This window comes from Anolis carolinensis, chromosome 6 (genome assembly GCF_035594765.1).
Source record: "Anolis carolinensis isolate JA03-04 chromosome 6, rAnoCar3.1.pri, whole genome shotgun sequence".
NCBI lineage: Eukaryota > Metazoa > Chordata > Lepidosauria > Squamata > Dactyloidae > Anolis > Anolis carolinensis.
In genome coordinates, this window is record NC_085846.1 from 92648757 (window position 1) to 92666184 (window position 17428).

The 17428-nt window shown below is 39.9% G+C and overlaps 1 protein-coding gene across 1 annotated transcript in view; it reads right to left on the reverse strand.

The window, feature by feature from the left end:
• LOC100559794 (probable acyl-CoA dehydrogenase 6) overlaps window positions 1-15691 on the reverse strand; it is a 42555-nt gene extending 26864 nt beyond the window's left edge. The window contains exons 1-2 of the mRNA XM_003222112.4: window positions 15455-15691; window positions 6446-6566 (exon numbers count right to left, since the gene is read on the reverse strand). Coding sequence (XP_003222160.3) covers window positions 6446-6566; window positions 15455-15667 — 334 coding nt within the window. The 5' untranslated portion in view covers window positions 15668-15691. The remainder of the gene's footprint in view (window positions 1-6445; window positions 6567-15454) is intronic.
• Window positions 15692-17428: the final 1737 nt, after the last annotated feature.

A 17428-nucleotide genomic window follows, 5' to 3' on the forward strand; every position in this document is an offset into this window, starting at 1 on the left:
TCCCATAAATCCATAGCATTAAGCCATGCCTCTTAAAGTGGTGCCAAACTACTGTGTAGCTAAATCACAATGCTCTTCCTAAAACCAAGGCTTGTACATAATCCCCAATCTCATCTGCCTCACATGACTACCTAAATACTTCTAAAATGACTATTTGTCATTATCTATTGCTGATTTATTATATATCTACAAGTCACACCTGCAGTCACACATTTAGGGAATGCATGTGTCTTCTGGTTGGCAAGCAGAAGGGAAGGAGAATTCTTCCAGGAATATCCTTTGATAGGTACAATTAGAGCAAAAAGTTGATCTCTCTAGGTAAAATGGGTAGTACAAAAAGACGTGACTGAGTGTTTCTACCAACTCATTTAAACAGGGACAAATACACTCTTGATACAGGAGCCTCTTATATTTTCCCTGCAATACAGCAAATGGTAGCACATTAAATAATGCTAATGAAAAAGCTTTTCTATACTTAGGAAGTGTTAAGTAATTGGGGCCAAGAGTGAACCATTTGGTGACTAAACTATATGTCCCTTATTCATTGTTTGCGGCAGAGATCATGCCATGCTTCCGTCTAAACCTACCGGTAATTGTTAATCCCAACTAGAACTGACTCACCGAATGAATATGATTCACATAAATGTCAATTTACCAAGTACCCATGAAATACATGGATCTGCTCTAGTTAAGGCTAACTTCAGGATTTAAGGTCTTACACTCCAGGAAATCGGTTATGGACTGCACAATGGCATTTTTCCAAGAAGCATTAATTCAAATACATCACCGCATGCACCCAAGACATTTACTCCATTTTCATCAGCACTGAAACTTTAAAGAAATTCATCGGCAATCAAAACAGATTATTGAATATTGGTACCAGAAAAGTGCCAAGGCAAGAAATACAAAGCTAAGCTTTTAAAGTTGAAAGTGATGCATTTGGCTATCTGGGATTTTTTAAGTTTGAGATTAAAATCTTTACAATTTTTAATTTTTTAATATACTGTATTTGTGTTTAAATGGGGGAAGGGAGCAGGGTTTTTTTTTTAAGATATGGGGAATATGTTTTAGAGGAAATTCTAGTTTGTTAATATAACCGAGTATTGAGGTATTAAGATTAACTGGAAACATAGGATGATACTTGTATCACAATAAAAATACCCATAGTTTAACAAACCAAAAACATTTAAAAAGAGCAAATCAAATAGACTAATCTGACATGTTAAGAGAAAGAAGTTTAAAACGCAAATCAATGCAAATGATCCATATATTGCAAGCTGTCCCCATCATGATTTTTATGTTTGCATGGGGGATTATATGAATCACACTTATTGAACTTAAGACCGTCAGCACAATCAATGTATGCTGATTTTGCAGTGGCTATTGTTGTGTACCTTCAGATTATTTATAACTAATGCAGCCCTAAGGCACACCTATCATGGGGTTTTTGGGCATAATTTGTACAGAAACGTTTTGCCTTTGCTTTTCTCTGAGGATGGGAAAGTGTGTTTTCCAAGTCACTCAGTAGGTTTCAATGGATAAGCAGTGATTATTGGTCTTCAAAATCCAACCATGACACCACATTAGATTTCTTGCAGTAGCTACAGATTATATTTATTGTACATTGGGTCCTTAGCATCTGCTGGGATTTGATTTCAGGGCTCCGCATGGATACCAAAATGTGTATATACTCAAGTCCCATTATATACAATGGTAGAATATACATAAAATGGCATTGGATTTTTAAAGAGTATTGTTAAGCTGTGATTGGCTGGATTTGTGGGTGTGAAAGGCTGGCTGTACTATCTTTCACTAACCTAACTGAGAGACAGCATCAGAAGAATAAGGGTATAACACATAAATGCATTTTGGGAGCAGCGAGTCACGGTACAAAACTGATAGATTGCTCTATGGGCCCACCATGCTGACAGTCAATATACCAGGATCAACACCAACCCTCATAATGTAATTGCAATTATGTGCACTTAAAACACTAAAGAGAGCAAAGTAAGAGAGAACAGCTTTCTTGACACCTCTGCTCCCACACACAATTTCTGTCTACCATCAACACACTTGTGTTAGCTAGACAGAGAGAAAGTAAATACAGTGAAAGCAATTGTGGGTTTCACCAAATAGAATCTGTTGCAGAGCAAGCTCAGGTATGATTAAAAAGATTGCCACTCTCTCTTTTCCTCCCCCCCCCCCCCCTTATAGACCTTGTGTACCTTTGAAAACTGCAAGCAAGAGAAAGGTCTCTGTCTCTGTCTCTGGAACACACCAGGGGATTTAACTTTTCTGTTTTCCTGTGGTTTCATTTTACAGTGCCAGCTAGCCACAGAGACCCTCCAAATTTCATGGAGTTGGATGTATGTATGTGTCAACACATGCAATCACATTTTCATTCCTGAAAAAACTTCTGTGTTCCTATACTTTTTTTTCCTATTTATGAAGTTGATTCAATTATGAACCCTAGTTCAATTTAGTGTTCAGTGTTGCCAGAATTTTCCTGGCTGCTTATGGCGGTAACATTCTGTTGTGTCTGCCGAAGGCACTTTTTGGAACAGTAGAACTGGGGACCAGTTCAGGACAGACCAGCTTTCCACCTTGACAGAGACAACTTATACCAAATCTCCAATCATTTGCTGCCATTTTATATCTGCTGCTATACTACCACCTACACATGGTGCCACCTTCATTATTACTGGCTAGCATGTGTGGGAACTGTAGTCCAAAACATCTGGAGGTCTAAGGGTTAAGAACTAGGTGCTCCTATGTGATTGCAGTGCGCCCTCTCTCACTGTTGTTGTCTTCTGGTCTTCTCTAGAACTGAATTGAAAAAATGTACAAAACCTGCCAAGTGTTTCCCATACAAAAAAATGCATACATATGTCCCTTATTCCATCTTATCCAATGAGTTGTTTAAGGAGGGAAACATATGTGAGGACAAGAAGGATCAGACAATTTCATTATAGGGTTTTCTGTATACCCACAGATATGCTGACGTATCCTCCTTGTTTTCAAGGGTAATAATTAGGCATAATTTCTAGAGGCTTCCTGAATAGCAGGGGGTTGTTTGTTGCAAAGATTTGCATCAGAATAAATATGGATAGGCAGACCGTTTTTTCCATTACTTCCTTTATAACATCACAAGAGGGGAAAGTATTTCTTACTAAATCAGAACAGCCTGAGCTCAGCTATTATTATTCCTGAAGGTGTTGGAATAACAGATTAGCTGTTTTCCACTGGGACGTGCCATGGAAAGACACTCAGCGCTGTTTTGTGCATTTTGAATAATGTCTGTCTTTGGGTCACTAGAAAGGTCACCATGAAGACCTTTAAAACTAACTCTACTTAGAATTCAGCCCTCAAACTCGGTCGAGTCTCTCATCTTGCAAAAGCTGTATCAGAAACAATGCATAATAGAATAGAAAAAAGGGCATCCAATTTAAGATTGTTACCAAACCATTCAGCAGCTCCTCGAGGTGAATATGTAGCAAAAGGCAGATGTGTTAAACTGAAATGAGGTATTTCTTTATTAACTGATCTGATTGTGGATTTGATTATTCACAATTTTGATTAATATCTTTTCTCTAGAAATCTCTAGAAATCTCAAGTTCACTGACATGGCAACCCCGTCATAGGGGTGTCATAGCAGTTTATCACTGCCTTCCTTTGGGTTTCCATGGCTGAAAATGGATTCAAACACATAATTGTGGTCTCCCACATAGTCCAAATCACTACAGCATGCTGGTTCTTAGAATAAGAACAGAAAATGTCAGTATAAACAACAAAATAAGGAAGGGAAGGGGGAAACCGGTAAGCAAAGTACCAATGTTATTTTCTACCATTCTTCCTAAACCACTATCTTGCGCTAGCTGTGGGAAGCATCTGGCCACTCAAAACCATGGGACAAGTAGTTTCACATTCTGTTTTAAAATAAGACTATCTGAAACTGTTCACGTCTATGTTGAATTCACATTTTCGGTACTTTTGACCATAGCTGAGTGGAATGGAAGCTTATTTTTCTTATGAAAATAGACTTCCATTTCCAGTTTGTGAATATCAATCCTAAAACTTTGAAGGATGGATATCCATTTCTCAGAGCCTCATGAGAACTTTTCCAATTCTTTCATTACTGTATATTTGAACTGGTGTAGCTGGAAGTTTTCATACTGGATCAAACTATAACTCTGCCCAACCTAGACTTCTGTTTATACTGCTTTCAAAATGAAACACTTGTGTTGCTTCATAATAACCTGGCACTGAGCAATTTCTGTTAGAAGAGTTTTTCCCAAGCTTATTGCTTACTCTGGAGACTGCATAGACGTGATTTAATTTGCTTTGAAATATATTATGCATCTTCTCTTCAAGAATGTGCATCATGCATTTAAAATATTTTGGGTCTCTCTCAGAATTTTTAGGTCTTCCAATGTGACTCTGTGGTCAAATTCCACCACAGATAATCACAGAGTACTTATAGATACATAAAGAAAACACCTTTCTAGAATTCTTTAGATTCACCTGCACAACTCCATAGTCAATTTCCAGTTGAAGTTAACCAAAAAATTGTATTGGAGGACCTAGGGCCCTTCCACACAGCCATGTAACCCAGAATATCAAGGCAGAAAATTCCACAATATCTGCTTTGAACTGGGTTGTTTGAGTCCACACTGCTGTATATTCCAGTTCAAAGCAGAAAAAGTGGGATTTTATTCAGCTGTGTGGAAGGGACCTTAGAGAGCGGTGTCATCGCAGGTAAAAAAAAAAGGGGGGGGGTCTATTCACAGTTTTTCCATTTTCACAGTGCAAACTAATGAATGTAGAAAGCTAGCTATATTTTCAAATATCATCTCTCTAATCAATATCCAGAAATCTTCTAGAGACCACTTTAAGATATTTTTTTTAAAAAAATGCATCTCAAGTAACTTTTTCCTTTATTGAGTTTTCACTTTTTCCTATGATTTCCATTTTGAATAGCAAGCTAATAAATGTGGTACAATTGGTCCTTCACATCTGCAGATTTGATTAAAATGTTATCTCTGGGGATCTCTTGTACTTCAAGTGTGTGTCTGTGATCACCTTCCACCAAAGAGAACATTTCTCTAGGAATCCCTAAATCCTCCAATATGATTCAGTGGTCAATCCAGTGGTAACTGACTATAGAGCAGTGGGTCCCCAGATGTTTTGTAACTGCTGGTAAACTGGCTAGGATTTCTGGAAGTTGTAGGCCAAAACATCTGGGAACGCACAGGTAGAGAACCACTGCTATAGAGTCATGCTGGAGGACTTACAGATTACAGGAGAGGTGTTCTCTCAGGTTCTCGCATCCCTAACCCTGGCAAATGTTGCAAGATAATTGTACTTGCCAATTCGCAGACTGAGTGGAACTGGTATAGCAGGCTTATCTACTCTACTCCTTTCTCTCTCTCCTGCTTTCCATTTATGCTCAGGACAAGGTTCTGGAAGCAGCTGCTGTTTACCTTGCAGGAGGGAATGCATTGCTATACCAAGTGGCTAGAGCAGGGCTTCTTAAACTTTTGCACTCAAGACCCATTTTAGTTCGACAAATGTATATAGGTATACAAGATGGGTATAAAAATCAAGCATTTACTGATACTAAATCAGCATTTGAACTTTGCTAAACAGATTGGTTTTCCTTTTTATGAAGCATATTTTGCAGCGTCCACTGTAAACACTTCACAACAGATTTGTGTAAATGTCTAAAACAGTCAACAGGTGACATTCAGAAAACTTTTAGTGTTGTCAAATTTTTGGGATCCCAAAATTGAGCTAAGGTGACCCCATTTGTGTGTTGGAGCACAATCTCATCCTTTTCCAAGCTTTGTTTTATCATTTACTGCAGACATATTGTTGCAACCTGACACTTAAAACCTGCTTTTTTCCAACCATTCCATCCTCCTCCTTGATGGTGCTTTTTTTTCGTGTCAGGAGTGAATTGAGAAACTGCAAGTCGCTTCTGGTGTCAGAGAATTGGTCATCTGCATTTCCTTGACCAAGGGATGCCCTGATGTTTTGATGTTTTACCATCCTGTGGGAAGCTTCTCTCATGTCCCCGTATGGACCTGGAGCTGATAGAGGGAGCTCATCCGTGCTCTCACTGGGTTGGATTTGAACCAGCAACCTTCAGGTCAGTAACCCAACCTTCAAGTCATCAGTCTGCCGGCACAAAGGTTTTAACCCACAGCACCACCGGGGGCTCCCCCTAATGGTACTGGAAATATTTCAGCTAGATAGAGGACAAGCAAAAAGGAGACTGGGCAGCTGTAAAAAGGCTTTCAAAAAAAGAATTTGTTGGTTGAATCTATCACATCACACTCCAGCCATGAACTACAATGACCCATTCAGAAATGGCTCTTGCTAAATTTCTGACCTTCCATGTGTCTTTTAAACTAAATATAATGATTAAGGTGCTCCCTTTTCTTACCAGTTGGCTTGTTCACGCCAAGAAATCCGGCTTTCCCCAGAGATTTAAAAACTTGGTGGGCTGGAAATTGTCCCTCTTCTTCCCATTTGTCCACAAATGGGTTGATTTCTTTGTCAATGATCTGGGGGAGAAAAGGAAAGGGTGAGAAATGTAAGAAGGTCTCATTGTAAAACTACAGCAGTGCAAGAAGCAAATCTGATATGGAGGTGTTCATTTAAACAAGTGGGTGGCATCATGTGTCTCTCCAGATGTTGTTCAATGGAACTCCTAACATTAATCTCCATTGGCTAGGGATGTTGGGGATTGCAACTCCACAGCAAACCGGGGGGGGGGGGGTGCTACATGAGACCCACCCAACTGATTTAAACTGTTTCAGTCCAATTAGCTTCGGCAGACCTAAATCAGCAGCTGGTACCGCTTGAAGATGCTGAGGATTAAGCTTCTCATTATAAAATGAAATACAACATATTGTAATGCCTATAAACAGCTGACGGTTTCGGTCTCAGTAGGCTTCCTTCTGTTTTGCTTTGCATTCAGGTTAATAACATCCTGCAGGTTTTGGCAAATGTTTGGCACACACAGGTGCAACCCTGTAATTCAGAACCCCTTGGGACTTTTCTAGCCTCTACTTCCACCCCATTTAAGCAGGTAGCAAGCAATTCGTATTCATAATCAAGGGCAATGCTTTCAATAAACTGCATCATCATAAATGAGCCTGAATACACAGTAGAACAGACCTTGATTCTCAAACTGAAAGAAGCTTTAACTGAACAGTCCTCTTTCATTTGAACCTTCCCAAAAGGAACACTTTTGCTCAGAGCATCATCCAACGGGGCAGTTTTCCCCCTTCTAAATAACAGCATCTGCAAGAACTAGGATACTTGATTTTTACCAAATGGTATCTTCTGCTAAAGTGAAATTTGATTTACAGTACAGACAAGAGACTACTGTGTGCTGCATAGAAACTAGAAATTCAGCATCCAGGAAGCTTTTCTAAGGTCATATCACCCAGAATATCAAGGCAGATAATCCACAATATCTTCTTTGAACCGGATTATATAAGGCCCCTTCTACACTGCCATATAAAATCCAGATTATCTGCTTTGTACTGGATTATATGGCAATGTTGACTCATATAATCCAGTTTAAAGCAGATAATGTGGACTATCTTTCTTATCTCATAGACTCATGCCCAATTTAACACAATGTAAAGGCACAGCTCTAAATATATGAAGGGCTGATGGTCCCTTTGTACATAGGTTGTATTCTTATAGAATACAACTTCATACTAGCATTCTAAATGCATTTTTTTCAAGGCTAATAAGAACAAACATTAGGCTTTTAATCACAAAGTCACTGCCTTTCAGAACTCTGTCCTTTTCCTTCATAAAAATCAAAGATGTACCTCAAAATAGAAAAAAATTCATAACAACCCCTGCAATCTTTCCCTTCACTCCTAAACTTACCTCATGTTGCTATGCCTGCCATGATAACAACTACATCTGGAAATAAACATACAGTCACTTTTCAAATTTCCCAGGATTGAATGTGTCCTGTGGAGTTTCTCTGGAGACACTTTGAAAAGGCAAAAAACTGCTTTATATCAGAAAGAAGTCATCAATTCCTCCTACACTATTCCTACATCATTATGTTCTGTGACTTGATTAAAGTGGATTGTTAATTGCTTCTGTGCTGTGTTTACCTTGTAATCAAGTAGAGGGAAAAAAGTCAAACTTGACTTTCTTTTTGAGGTATAGTACCATCATATGGCAAGCTCCCACGAGGAATATATAAACATGTACAACCCAATGGACAAACTGTTCCCCTCCCTCTATGTTAATGGTATTTAGGATTTAGCAAGACATAGTAGAAAGAAAATCTACAGTTCAGTGGCTGAGCAAATTTCCCATATACAGAATGTCCCGGGTTCAAATCCTGCCTTTTTTGTGTATGGCTAATGGGCCCTTTCATACCACCCTTATGTTTCAAGATCTTATCCCAGATTATCTTCTTATCCCAGATTACCTTCTTATCCCAAATTATTTGGCAGTAGAGACACATATAATCTAATTTACATTAGATAATCTTGAATCAGATCCTGGGATATAGGGTAGTGTAGAAGGTGCCTTAGGCCCCTTCCAGACAGGCCCTATATCCCAGGATCTGATTCCAGGTTTTCTGCTTTAAATTGGAGTATATGAGTCCACACTGCCAGATTCTGGGACAAACAGAAAACCTGGGATCAGATCCTGGGATATAGGGCCTGTCTGGAAGGGCCCTTAGAAACCTTTCAGTTTGAAGCCTTGGACAGCTGCTGCAAATCAATGTAAATAAGACAAAATAAGAATCCATCTACTTTGTAGGATTAATGCAATTTGACACCACTTTAATGGTGCAGTGCTATGGAATCATGGGTGTTGTAATATTACAAGGTCTTCAGCCTTTTCTATTAAAGACTACTGGTGCCTTACCAAACTACAATTCCCATATGATGCAGCATTAAGCCAAGGCAATTAAAATGGTGTTAAATGGCATTAATTCTACAGTGTAGATGCCCCCTTGGATATGCCAATATATCTGGAGCACGTAAGCAACCCCCTAATGGCGAGTAAACACATATGGAGGGGTCTATGTTGCCCACTTTTAGGCTAGAGCAGGCATGGGCAAACCCAGGTCCTTTATGGTGATCACAATATATGTTAGTTCCTGCTTTCCCATTTACAATCAAATAGGTATGAAATAAATATAAAACAGAAGGAAGAGGAAACCATTTCTGGCCTCCAAATAGCAATCAAGGGATGGGTAATCAAACATAGAATATGAATTGCAGACTAGTGCATGTATTTGGCCTGAAACGTCAATAGAGTCCAAACCCTATCACTTCAATTTTGTTAAATAACGTGATATAGTGGGAATGGATATTATCCATCATCTTACATTGTTTGTACTGCTCTCACCCACTCAGAAATATCATGAAGGCAATCCCGTCTTCTTTTATCTCTTTTATCTATTTTTCCCTCCAACATAGGAGAAAAGTTAACAATCCTCAGGTTACACAAAGATCTATGTTTCAAGCTTTGTACATTAGTACTGCTGCTGTATATAAAGTACAACCAATCTGAAAGACTGGTGCCTGCTGCTTCATTTACCCACATCTGACAAAATATATCTTCTCTAGGCATTTCCTAGGTCCCACAGTGTGACTCAATGCTTCCATCAGGACTTGACCATTGAGTTTTGCTGGAAGACCTAGTGATGCCTAGAAAGTGAACTCAATAGGCATTTCCTATATCCTCCACTGGAAGTATATAGGAATTTGGGGTATTTGTGGGGTACGGTTCACTATTATCCGCTACTCTGATTGTAATAAATCTGGGAATGTAACCATAAGTTGTGGATCTTGGGGTCCTACTGTAATTCTTCATTTTCACAGTGATTAGGTTTTGAAAGAATGCATTCTGGTGACACAAGAGGTATTGTTCCTTGGGTTTACCAATACACTTACTCCTATAGTAAACATGAATCAATTACCAATATGGTAGGGAATTGGTTTTCTTATTGTTCAACAATTGATTTCTAAAGAGCTCAGAAAATTGTGGGTTTTTTTTTTTTACTACAGTTCCAAGAATCCAACACTATACTAGGTGGAGTTTCTGGTAAACAGAGTCCAAAAGGTCATAGACCCCTGCTGTAGTTTAATGATTTATCTTTCAAGTAGTAAAGCAAAATTATGATGATTTTCCTATATCTCTCTTAAGGCTACTCAATCATCCTTCGTTAACTCTTTCTTTCTGAAGCAAATGTGAGATAATCATCTATATGTTATTAAACGTATAGTCATGAATGAGAGGTGACCATAACTGTAGTATCTTTCTTTTACTGCAAGCACGGTCTCTTATCCATAATTACTAATAATTGCACATACTATTTATGTCTGTTTTCAAACCTGTTTGAGTTGAGGAGTGTATTTTGAGAAGTGACCTGGCATATTTTTTGAAAACTGGTTGCATAAGTACTCTTACAGATTTTTGGAAACCTAATTGAAAAATCACTGAAGTACTATTTGTATCTGAGAACTCTACTTGGGCACCTGTAAAATAAGAGCCAAGGAAACCAAGTCTGGGAATTACATTTTTGTACAAGAAAGATAATTAATTATATTCTGAGATCAAAATAAATAGAGAGCATCTGAATTACAATATCAACTGTGTCCTGCTATGCCAGGAAAGATAATTTTGGATATACTTGTGACAAAACAATATATGATGTCTGCCCTTTAATTAATGAAGGGATAGACAATGGCCTCTTCTATATAATCCATTCAAAGCAGATCAACAGGATTCTATATGGCGGTGTAGAAGGGAACAATAAGAATAAAAACACACATAGAACCAAATTCAATTCTTTGACTATAATATAAAGACTTTAAAAAGCTAATATTAACACCAATGTCTGATAGGGACAATGGATGCAGACAGTATATCTTACCAAGGTGTTTGCTAGTTATTTAGACTATCAACTGTACAGTCACTTAAAATCTGGTTCAAGGACACAAACATCCAAATGATACCAAGGTTTGTGGATGTTCATGTTATATTATATACAATGGCATAATAAACTGGTGTCCCATATATAAAATGGAAAAAAAATCAAGATTTTAATTTTGGTTGGTTTTTTACAAATATTTTAAAGCCATGGATGTAGAATTTAGGAATATGGAGTAGCTGATTAAACACCTTTTTTCTGATCATTTGAATCTACTCTCAAGACCATGCAGCTGAATGGTCCTGAAAGTACCTAATTCAAAACTACTTTTTGCACATGTGAACCAAACATCATTCTCCCTCATATAAATGGCCATGCAATTGCCCATTTTGCAGTTAGTTCATAGTTGAGCTAAAGTGTAAGTTGCTGAAGGCAAAAATATATATATATATCCATAGAGTCAAAATGTGGCAATGTTTGGATAGGACAACTGAAATCAATAAGTAATTTAAACATCACTGATTTCAACAGACCTATAAATAGGACTGTCTGGATCCAATCTGTTGTGTTTATCTGCACTTGCCTTAGATTAATATCCTTGGACTGCCATGCTTCTCAAGTAAGATAGAGATGCTCATTTTGATGATTTCATTCTCGCATACAAAGGTAAATGATTTCAAATGTGTCCTTCCTCCCAGACCAGATTACCAAAGTTTTTCTGCATTTTAATGTTATCCCACAGGTCGGGAAGTAAAAGGTAAGAAAGAAAGAAAAGCATTTTACTGCAAAACTCCAGTGTACATTGTTTTCCACCCAGAAAAACAACAACAAACTTTTTGCACAAAGAAGTCCTGAAAATGAATTCTTTAATGAGCTCTCTTAACAAGTCAAGACACGTACTTGTTACAAATGAAAAAAAATGCACAAATTCTTCATATCTCTAAATTAAGGCAATGCTCCCATTGGCTAACATTTCTCTGGTTTTGGAAATCCTGAAAAATCTGGATTCCGTTTCATTTAGCAAAGATCACTAGAGGACTAAGAGACATACAGACAAGAGTCATAGTAAAATAGGAATACAAATATCAGCCTCCTTTTTGGAGACAATGAGAAGCAGGACCATAGGACAAGAAAGATAACACAAGAAGACAACTGCCTTGACCAATAGCTGTAATGAACTTCCTCTGCTCTTTTCTGCTGAATACAGGGAGCCAAAGAAAGTATTTATAATGGTAACATAAAAAGTTCAAAGGAAGAAAGGTGATGTGAAGTTCAGGCATGTTTTCTTTGACCTCCATTTGACTCAATCAGTTTGGCAAGGCATACCTTTTGCAACTAGGCATTTTCTCAGGGCTGGGCAATAGGCGCTATATATATGAAGACAACTGCAATGATCAAAAATTTGGAGGACTTTCCCACAGTATTATGGGCTTTTACCTTTTGAACCCCAAAATGTGACCAATGGGAGACACAAATAGAACTGGGAAAGAAATCTCATTTAGATTATTGTCCATGCCTCGGTTCAGCACAAGATATATGGCATTGGGAAATATGACCACACACTCCTTATATTATTAAGATATTAGTCAAAAGTGTCAAGCAGAAATTCTCAATGCAGGCCTCCAAAAAGGAAACATTTCCTGTAGCCTCACCACACTTGAGCATTTATTCACTTTAAATCTGGTTTCTGCCTCCTGCAGAGTTTGTAGTTTGGTGAGGCCTGGCTGTGCGCTGTTTAAAGACCCATCCCTAAAGTGGATTCAAACTCTAGTGTGATGAGGTCCCTAACATATTTTACACAAGTAACCAGACCCCATATATCTTCAGTCTAGTTCAGATAGCAGATAATGTGGGATTTTATTCAGCTGTGTGGAGGGGGCCCCAGTCTTCTGTTGTGTGATGAGTCAAAGCACAGTATTTTCTAAATTTAAGGACCGAAGTAATTGGGTGTGATAGGATCAGTATGCATCCCATCTGACTATAGTCGCATCCAGCCCTTAAAAATATAGGATACATCCTGATTGAAAGGCAGTATTTTCAAATGGGATACAGTAGTGTGTCGTGAAATGGTACACGTTTCCAAAGTGTGCCACCAACACGCAATGTTTGGAAAGCTCTGCTCTGGGCACCAGGAAGACAATTGCCTTGACCGCAAAGATGAATTCCCTTTGTTCTTGACTGCTATCCACAGGAGGAATCTAAGGCCCCTTCCAACCAGCTGTACAAAATCCACTTTGAACTGGATTATATGGCAGTGTGGACTCAGATAACCCAGTTTAAAGCAGATACTGTGGATTATCTGCCTTGCTATTCTGAGTAATATGGCCCCTTCTACACTGCCATACAATCCAGTTCAAAGCAGATAATTTGGATTTCATATGGCAGTGTAGAAGGGGCCTAAGATGCAAGTCAAAAGTATTTATCATGGGAAAATATGAATTCAAAAGTAAAAGGAAGGCCACTTCCACACTGCCTCTATATTCCAGTATCTGATCTCAGATTATCTATTTATCCAAGATTACATGTGTTGCGGGATTATAATTTTATCAGATATGTTTTGATCTGTTGGTTATGTTTTTTTATGTATGATATGTTTTGTTTACATTGTTAGCTGCTTTGAGTCCCGATTTGGGAGAAAAACAGGATAAAAATAAAGTATTATTACTATTATTATTATTATTATTATTATTATTATTATTATATGACACAGCAAACAAGATAAGATATGCTGGATTTTGTTTCACAAAATCACAAGTTGAACACTTCCCAAGTGTCTAGGACTGTGTGATGTATTTTCGGATATTATTATTATTATTATTGGAATTTTGAAAAAAATAGACTGAGGGGCTTACTCTTGCAGCACAAGAACAAGCAATTAGAATAAATGCCATCAAAGCCAGAACTGAAAAGTCGACTACAGATACCAAATGTAGATTATGCAAGGAAGTAGATAAAACGATGGATCACATATTCAGCTGCTGCAAGAAAATCGCACAGACGGACTACAAGCAGAGGCATAATCCTGTTGCTCAGATGATCCGTTGGAACTTGTGCCACAAATACCATCTGCCTGTGACAAAGAACTGGTGGGATCACAAGACTGAAACAGTTACAGAAAATGAACATGTAAAACTACTCTGGAGGCCCTTCTGCACAGCCCTATATCCCAGAATATCATGGCAGAAAATCCCACATTAGCTGAGTATGGACTCAGATAACCCTGTTCAAAGTAGATATTGTAGGATTTTCTGCCTTGATATTCTGGGATATAGGGCTGTGTGGGAGGGCCTTGGGACTTCTGAATTCTGACTGACAGAGTTTTGGAGCACAATACTCCTGACCCTCACAATCATGTTAAAAAACAAAGTATGGATCATCAATGCTGCAATCCCAGGTGACAGCAGAATCCATGAAAAGCAACTGGAAAAGCTTACAAGATATGAGGATTTAAAGATCGAACTGCAAAGACTCTGGAACAAGCCAGTGAAGGTGGTCCCAGTGGTGATGGGCACACTGGGTGCAGTGCCTAAAGACCTTAAAAGGTAAAGGTTTCCTCTGACGTTAAGTCCAGTCGTGACCGACTCTGGGGGTTGGTGCTCATCTCCATTTCTAAGCCGAAGAGCCGGCGTTGTCCATAGACATCTCCAGGTCATGTGGCCGGCTTGACTGCATGGAGCGCCGTTACCTTCCCACCAGAGCAGTACCTATTGATCTACTCACATTTGCATGTTTCCGAACTGTTAGGTTGGCAGAAGCTGGGGCTAACAGCAGGAGCTCATTCCGCTCCCAGAATTTGAACCTGGAAACTTTTGATCCGCAAGCTCAGCAGCTCAGCGCTTTAACACACTTCGCCACCGGAGGCCCTTGGCCTGCACTTAAAAACAACTGGCACTGACAAAATTACCATCTGTCAGCTACAAAAGGCCACCCTACTCGGATCTGTACACAATTCACCGATACATCACACAGCCCTAGCCACTTGGGAAGTGTCTGAAGTGAGATCCAATACAACAGCCAGCATAGTGTACTAATCTTGTTGTGTATCAAATGATACTAATTATTACCTGGCAGTGGAGACTCTTATAATCCAGTTTAAAGTAGATAATGTGGGATCTGATCCTGGGATACAGGGCAATGTAGAAGGGGCCAGAGAAGTGAAATTCAGGTATGTTTTTCCCACCTGCATTGAACTCAATAATTTTTGCAAAGCCTACTTAGAGGAAGCTGGAGGGCCCTTCCAGACAGGTCCTATATCCCAGGATCTGATCCCAGGTTTTCTGTTTGTTCCTGATTATCAGTGCGGACTCGTATAATCCAGTTTAAAGCAGAAAACCTGGGATCAGATCCTGGAATATAGGCCTGTCCAGAAGGGCCCTGAGAGTGTAGTTAACCTTTCACCCAAATGGGAAGTATGTGATTCCTCCAGAGAAGGGAGGGAGTGTTTTTGTCCCAAAGTAATGGACAGTCCTGGCACAACAACAAACCCCGGGCGCAACTCTGCCCTCTCCCCGTTCCCCCTAATACCTTCCTCAGAGAATCTCTCAGGGCGAAATGCTCCTCTGTGTAGATGGGGTGGTCTCGGGCCGGGGCGCTGCTGCTCTGCGTTTGGTCGCGTAAACTGTGCGAAAGGCGCCAAGTCGCGTAATTGGCGCGCAAAGCCGGGGCCAACAACTTGGCGCGCTCCTGGAGCAGGAAAAGGTGCCGCAGAGCCATGGTTTTGGGGTCTGCAGGGAGCATGCGCAGTTGGGGTCAGAAGGCAGGCATTGGGGCTGGCGACTATGCAAAGTCCCAGCCTCTCTCCGGGCGGAAGTTTTCTCCTGGCAAAGTTTTGCAAACTTTGGGGACGGTCCCCGAGCAGAAGGTGTGTGTGTTCACCACTGCGGGATGAGGGCAGACCGGAGTTTTAAGGGTGCGTCTACACTACAGAATTAATGCAAGTAAATCCCACTTTAATCTTAGGGCCCTCCCACACAGTCATATAACCCAGTATAAGCAGAGGCTGGATGGCCATCTGTCGGGGGTGCTTTGAATGCGATTCCCTGCTTCTTGGCAGGGGGTTGGACTGGATGGCCCATGAGGTCTCTTCCGACTCTATGATTCTATAAATTTTAAGATAGAAAATCCCACAATATCTGCTTTTTTTCGTGTCAGGAGCGACTTGAGAAACTGCAAGTCGCTTCTGGAGTGAGAGAATTGGCCGTCTGCAAGGATGTTGCCCAGGGGACGCCCGGATGTTTTGATGTTTTTACCATCCTTGTGGGAGTCTTCTCTCATGTCCCCGCATAGAGCTGGAGCTGATAGAGGGAGCTCATCCGCGCTCTCCCCGGGTGGGATTCGAACCTGGCAGCTTTCAGGTCAGCAGCCCAACCTTCAAGTCACAAGGCTTTGACCCACTAATCCACCGGGACCTCCAACACAATATCTGCTTTGAACTGGGTTATGCGATTCCACACTGCCATATATTCCAGTTCAAAGCAGATAAAGTGGGATTTTATTCAGCTGTGTGGAAGGGGCCTTATTGATGTTATTCATTCATATAGGGCCCTTCCACACAGCCCTATAACCCAGAACATCAAGACAGAAAATCCCACATTATCTGCTTTGAACTGGAATATATGGCAGTGTGGACTCAGATAACCCAGTTCAAAGCAGATATTGTGAGATGTTCTGCCTTGATGTTCTGGGTTATAGGGCTGTGTGGGAGGGCTCATATTCTTTGAGTGTTTTTACTCTGGACTTTTACCACAACAGCCTTTTATCACATCAGTAACCACATTGCTAAAGCAAATAGGAACATATTGACAACACACCAGTTTGGAAAATAATCACTACGTATCACACTTGTTTGCTGTTGTGTCCCTGCCTTTTCTTCTCTTCACCCCTCCAGGTTCTCTGTTTTCTTATTTTGCTCTTGTCTCCCTCCCACTTTTTTTCTCTTTGTAAAATGTATGTTTCCACCGCTATAAAGATATACTGTGTTTCTTTGATTCTAAGATGTAAGACACACACTAATTTCAGTACTTTGTTATTGTTTATTTGTTCAGTTGCTTCCAACTCTTCGTGACCTCATGGACCAGCCCACACCAGAGCACCCTGTCAGCTGTCACCACCCACATGTCCTTCAAGGTCAAGTCAGTTGCTTCAAGGATACCATCCATCTTGCCCTTGGTTGGCCCCTCTTCCTTTTTCCTTCCATTTTCCCCAGCATCATTATCTTCTCCAAGCTTTCCTCTCTTCTCATTATGTGACCCAAGTACTTCATCTTTGCCTCTAATATCCTTCCCTCCAGTGAGCAGCAGGGCATTATTTTCTGGAGTATGGACTGGTTGGATCTTCTTGCGGTCCAAGGCACTCTCAGGATTTTCCTCCAACATCACAGTTCAAAAGCGTCTATCTTCCTTTGCTGAGCCTTCCTTATGGTCCAGCTCTCACATCCATAAGTTACTGCAGGGAATACCATTGATTTTTCTGCACATAAAAACCAACCGCAGCCTCCTT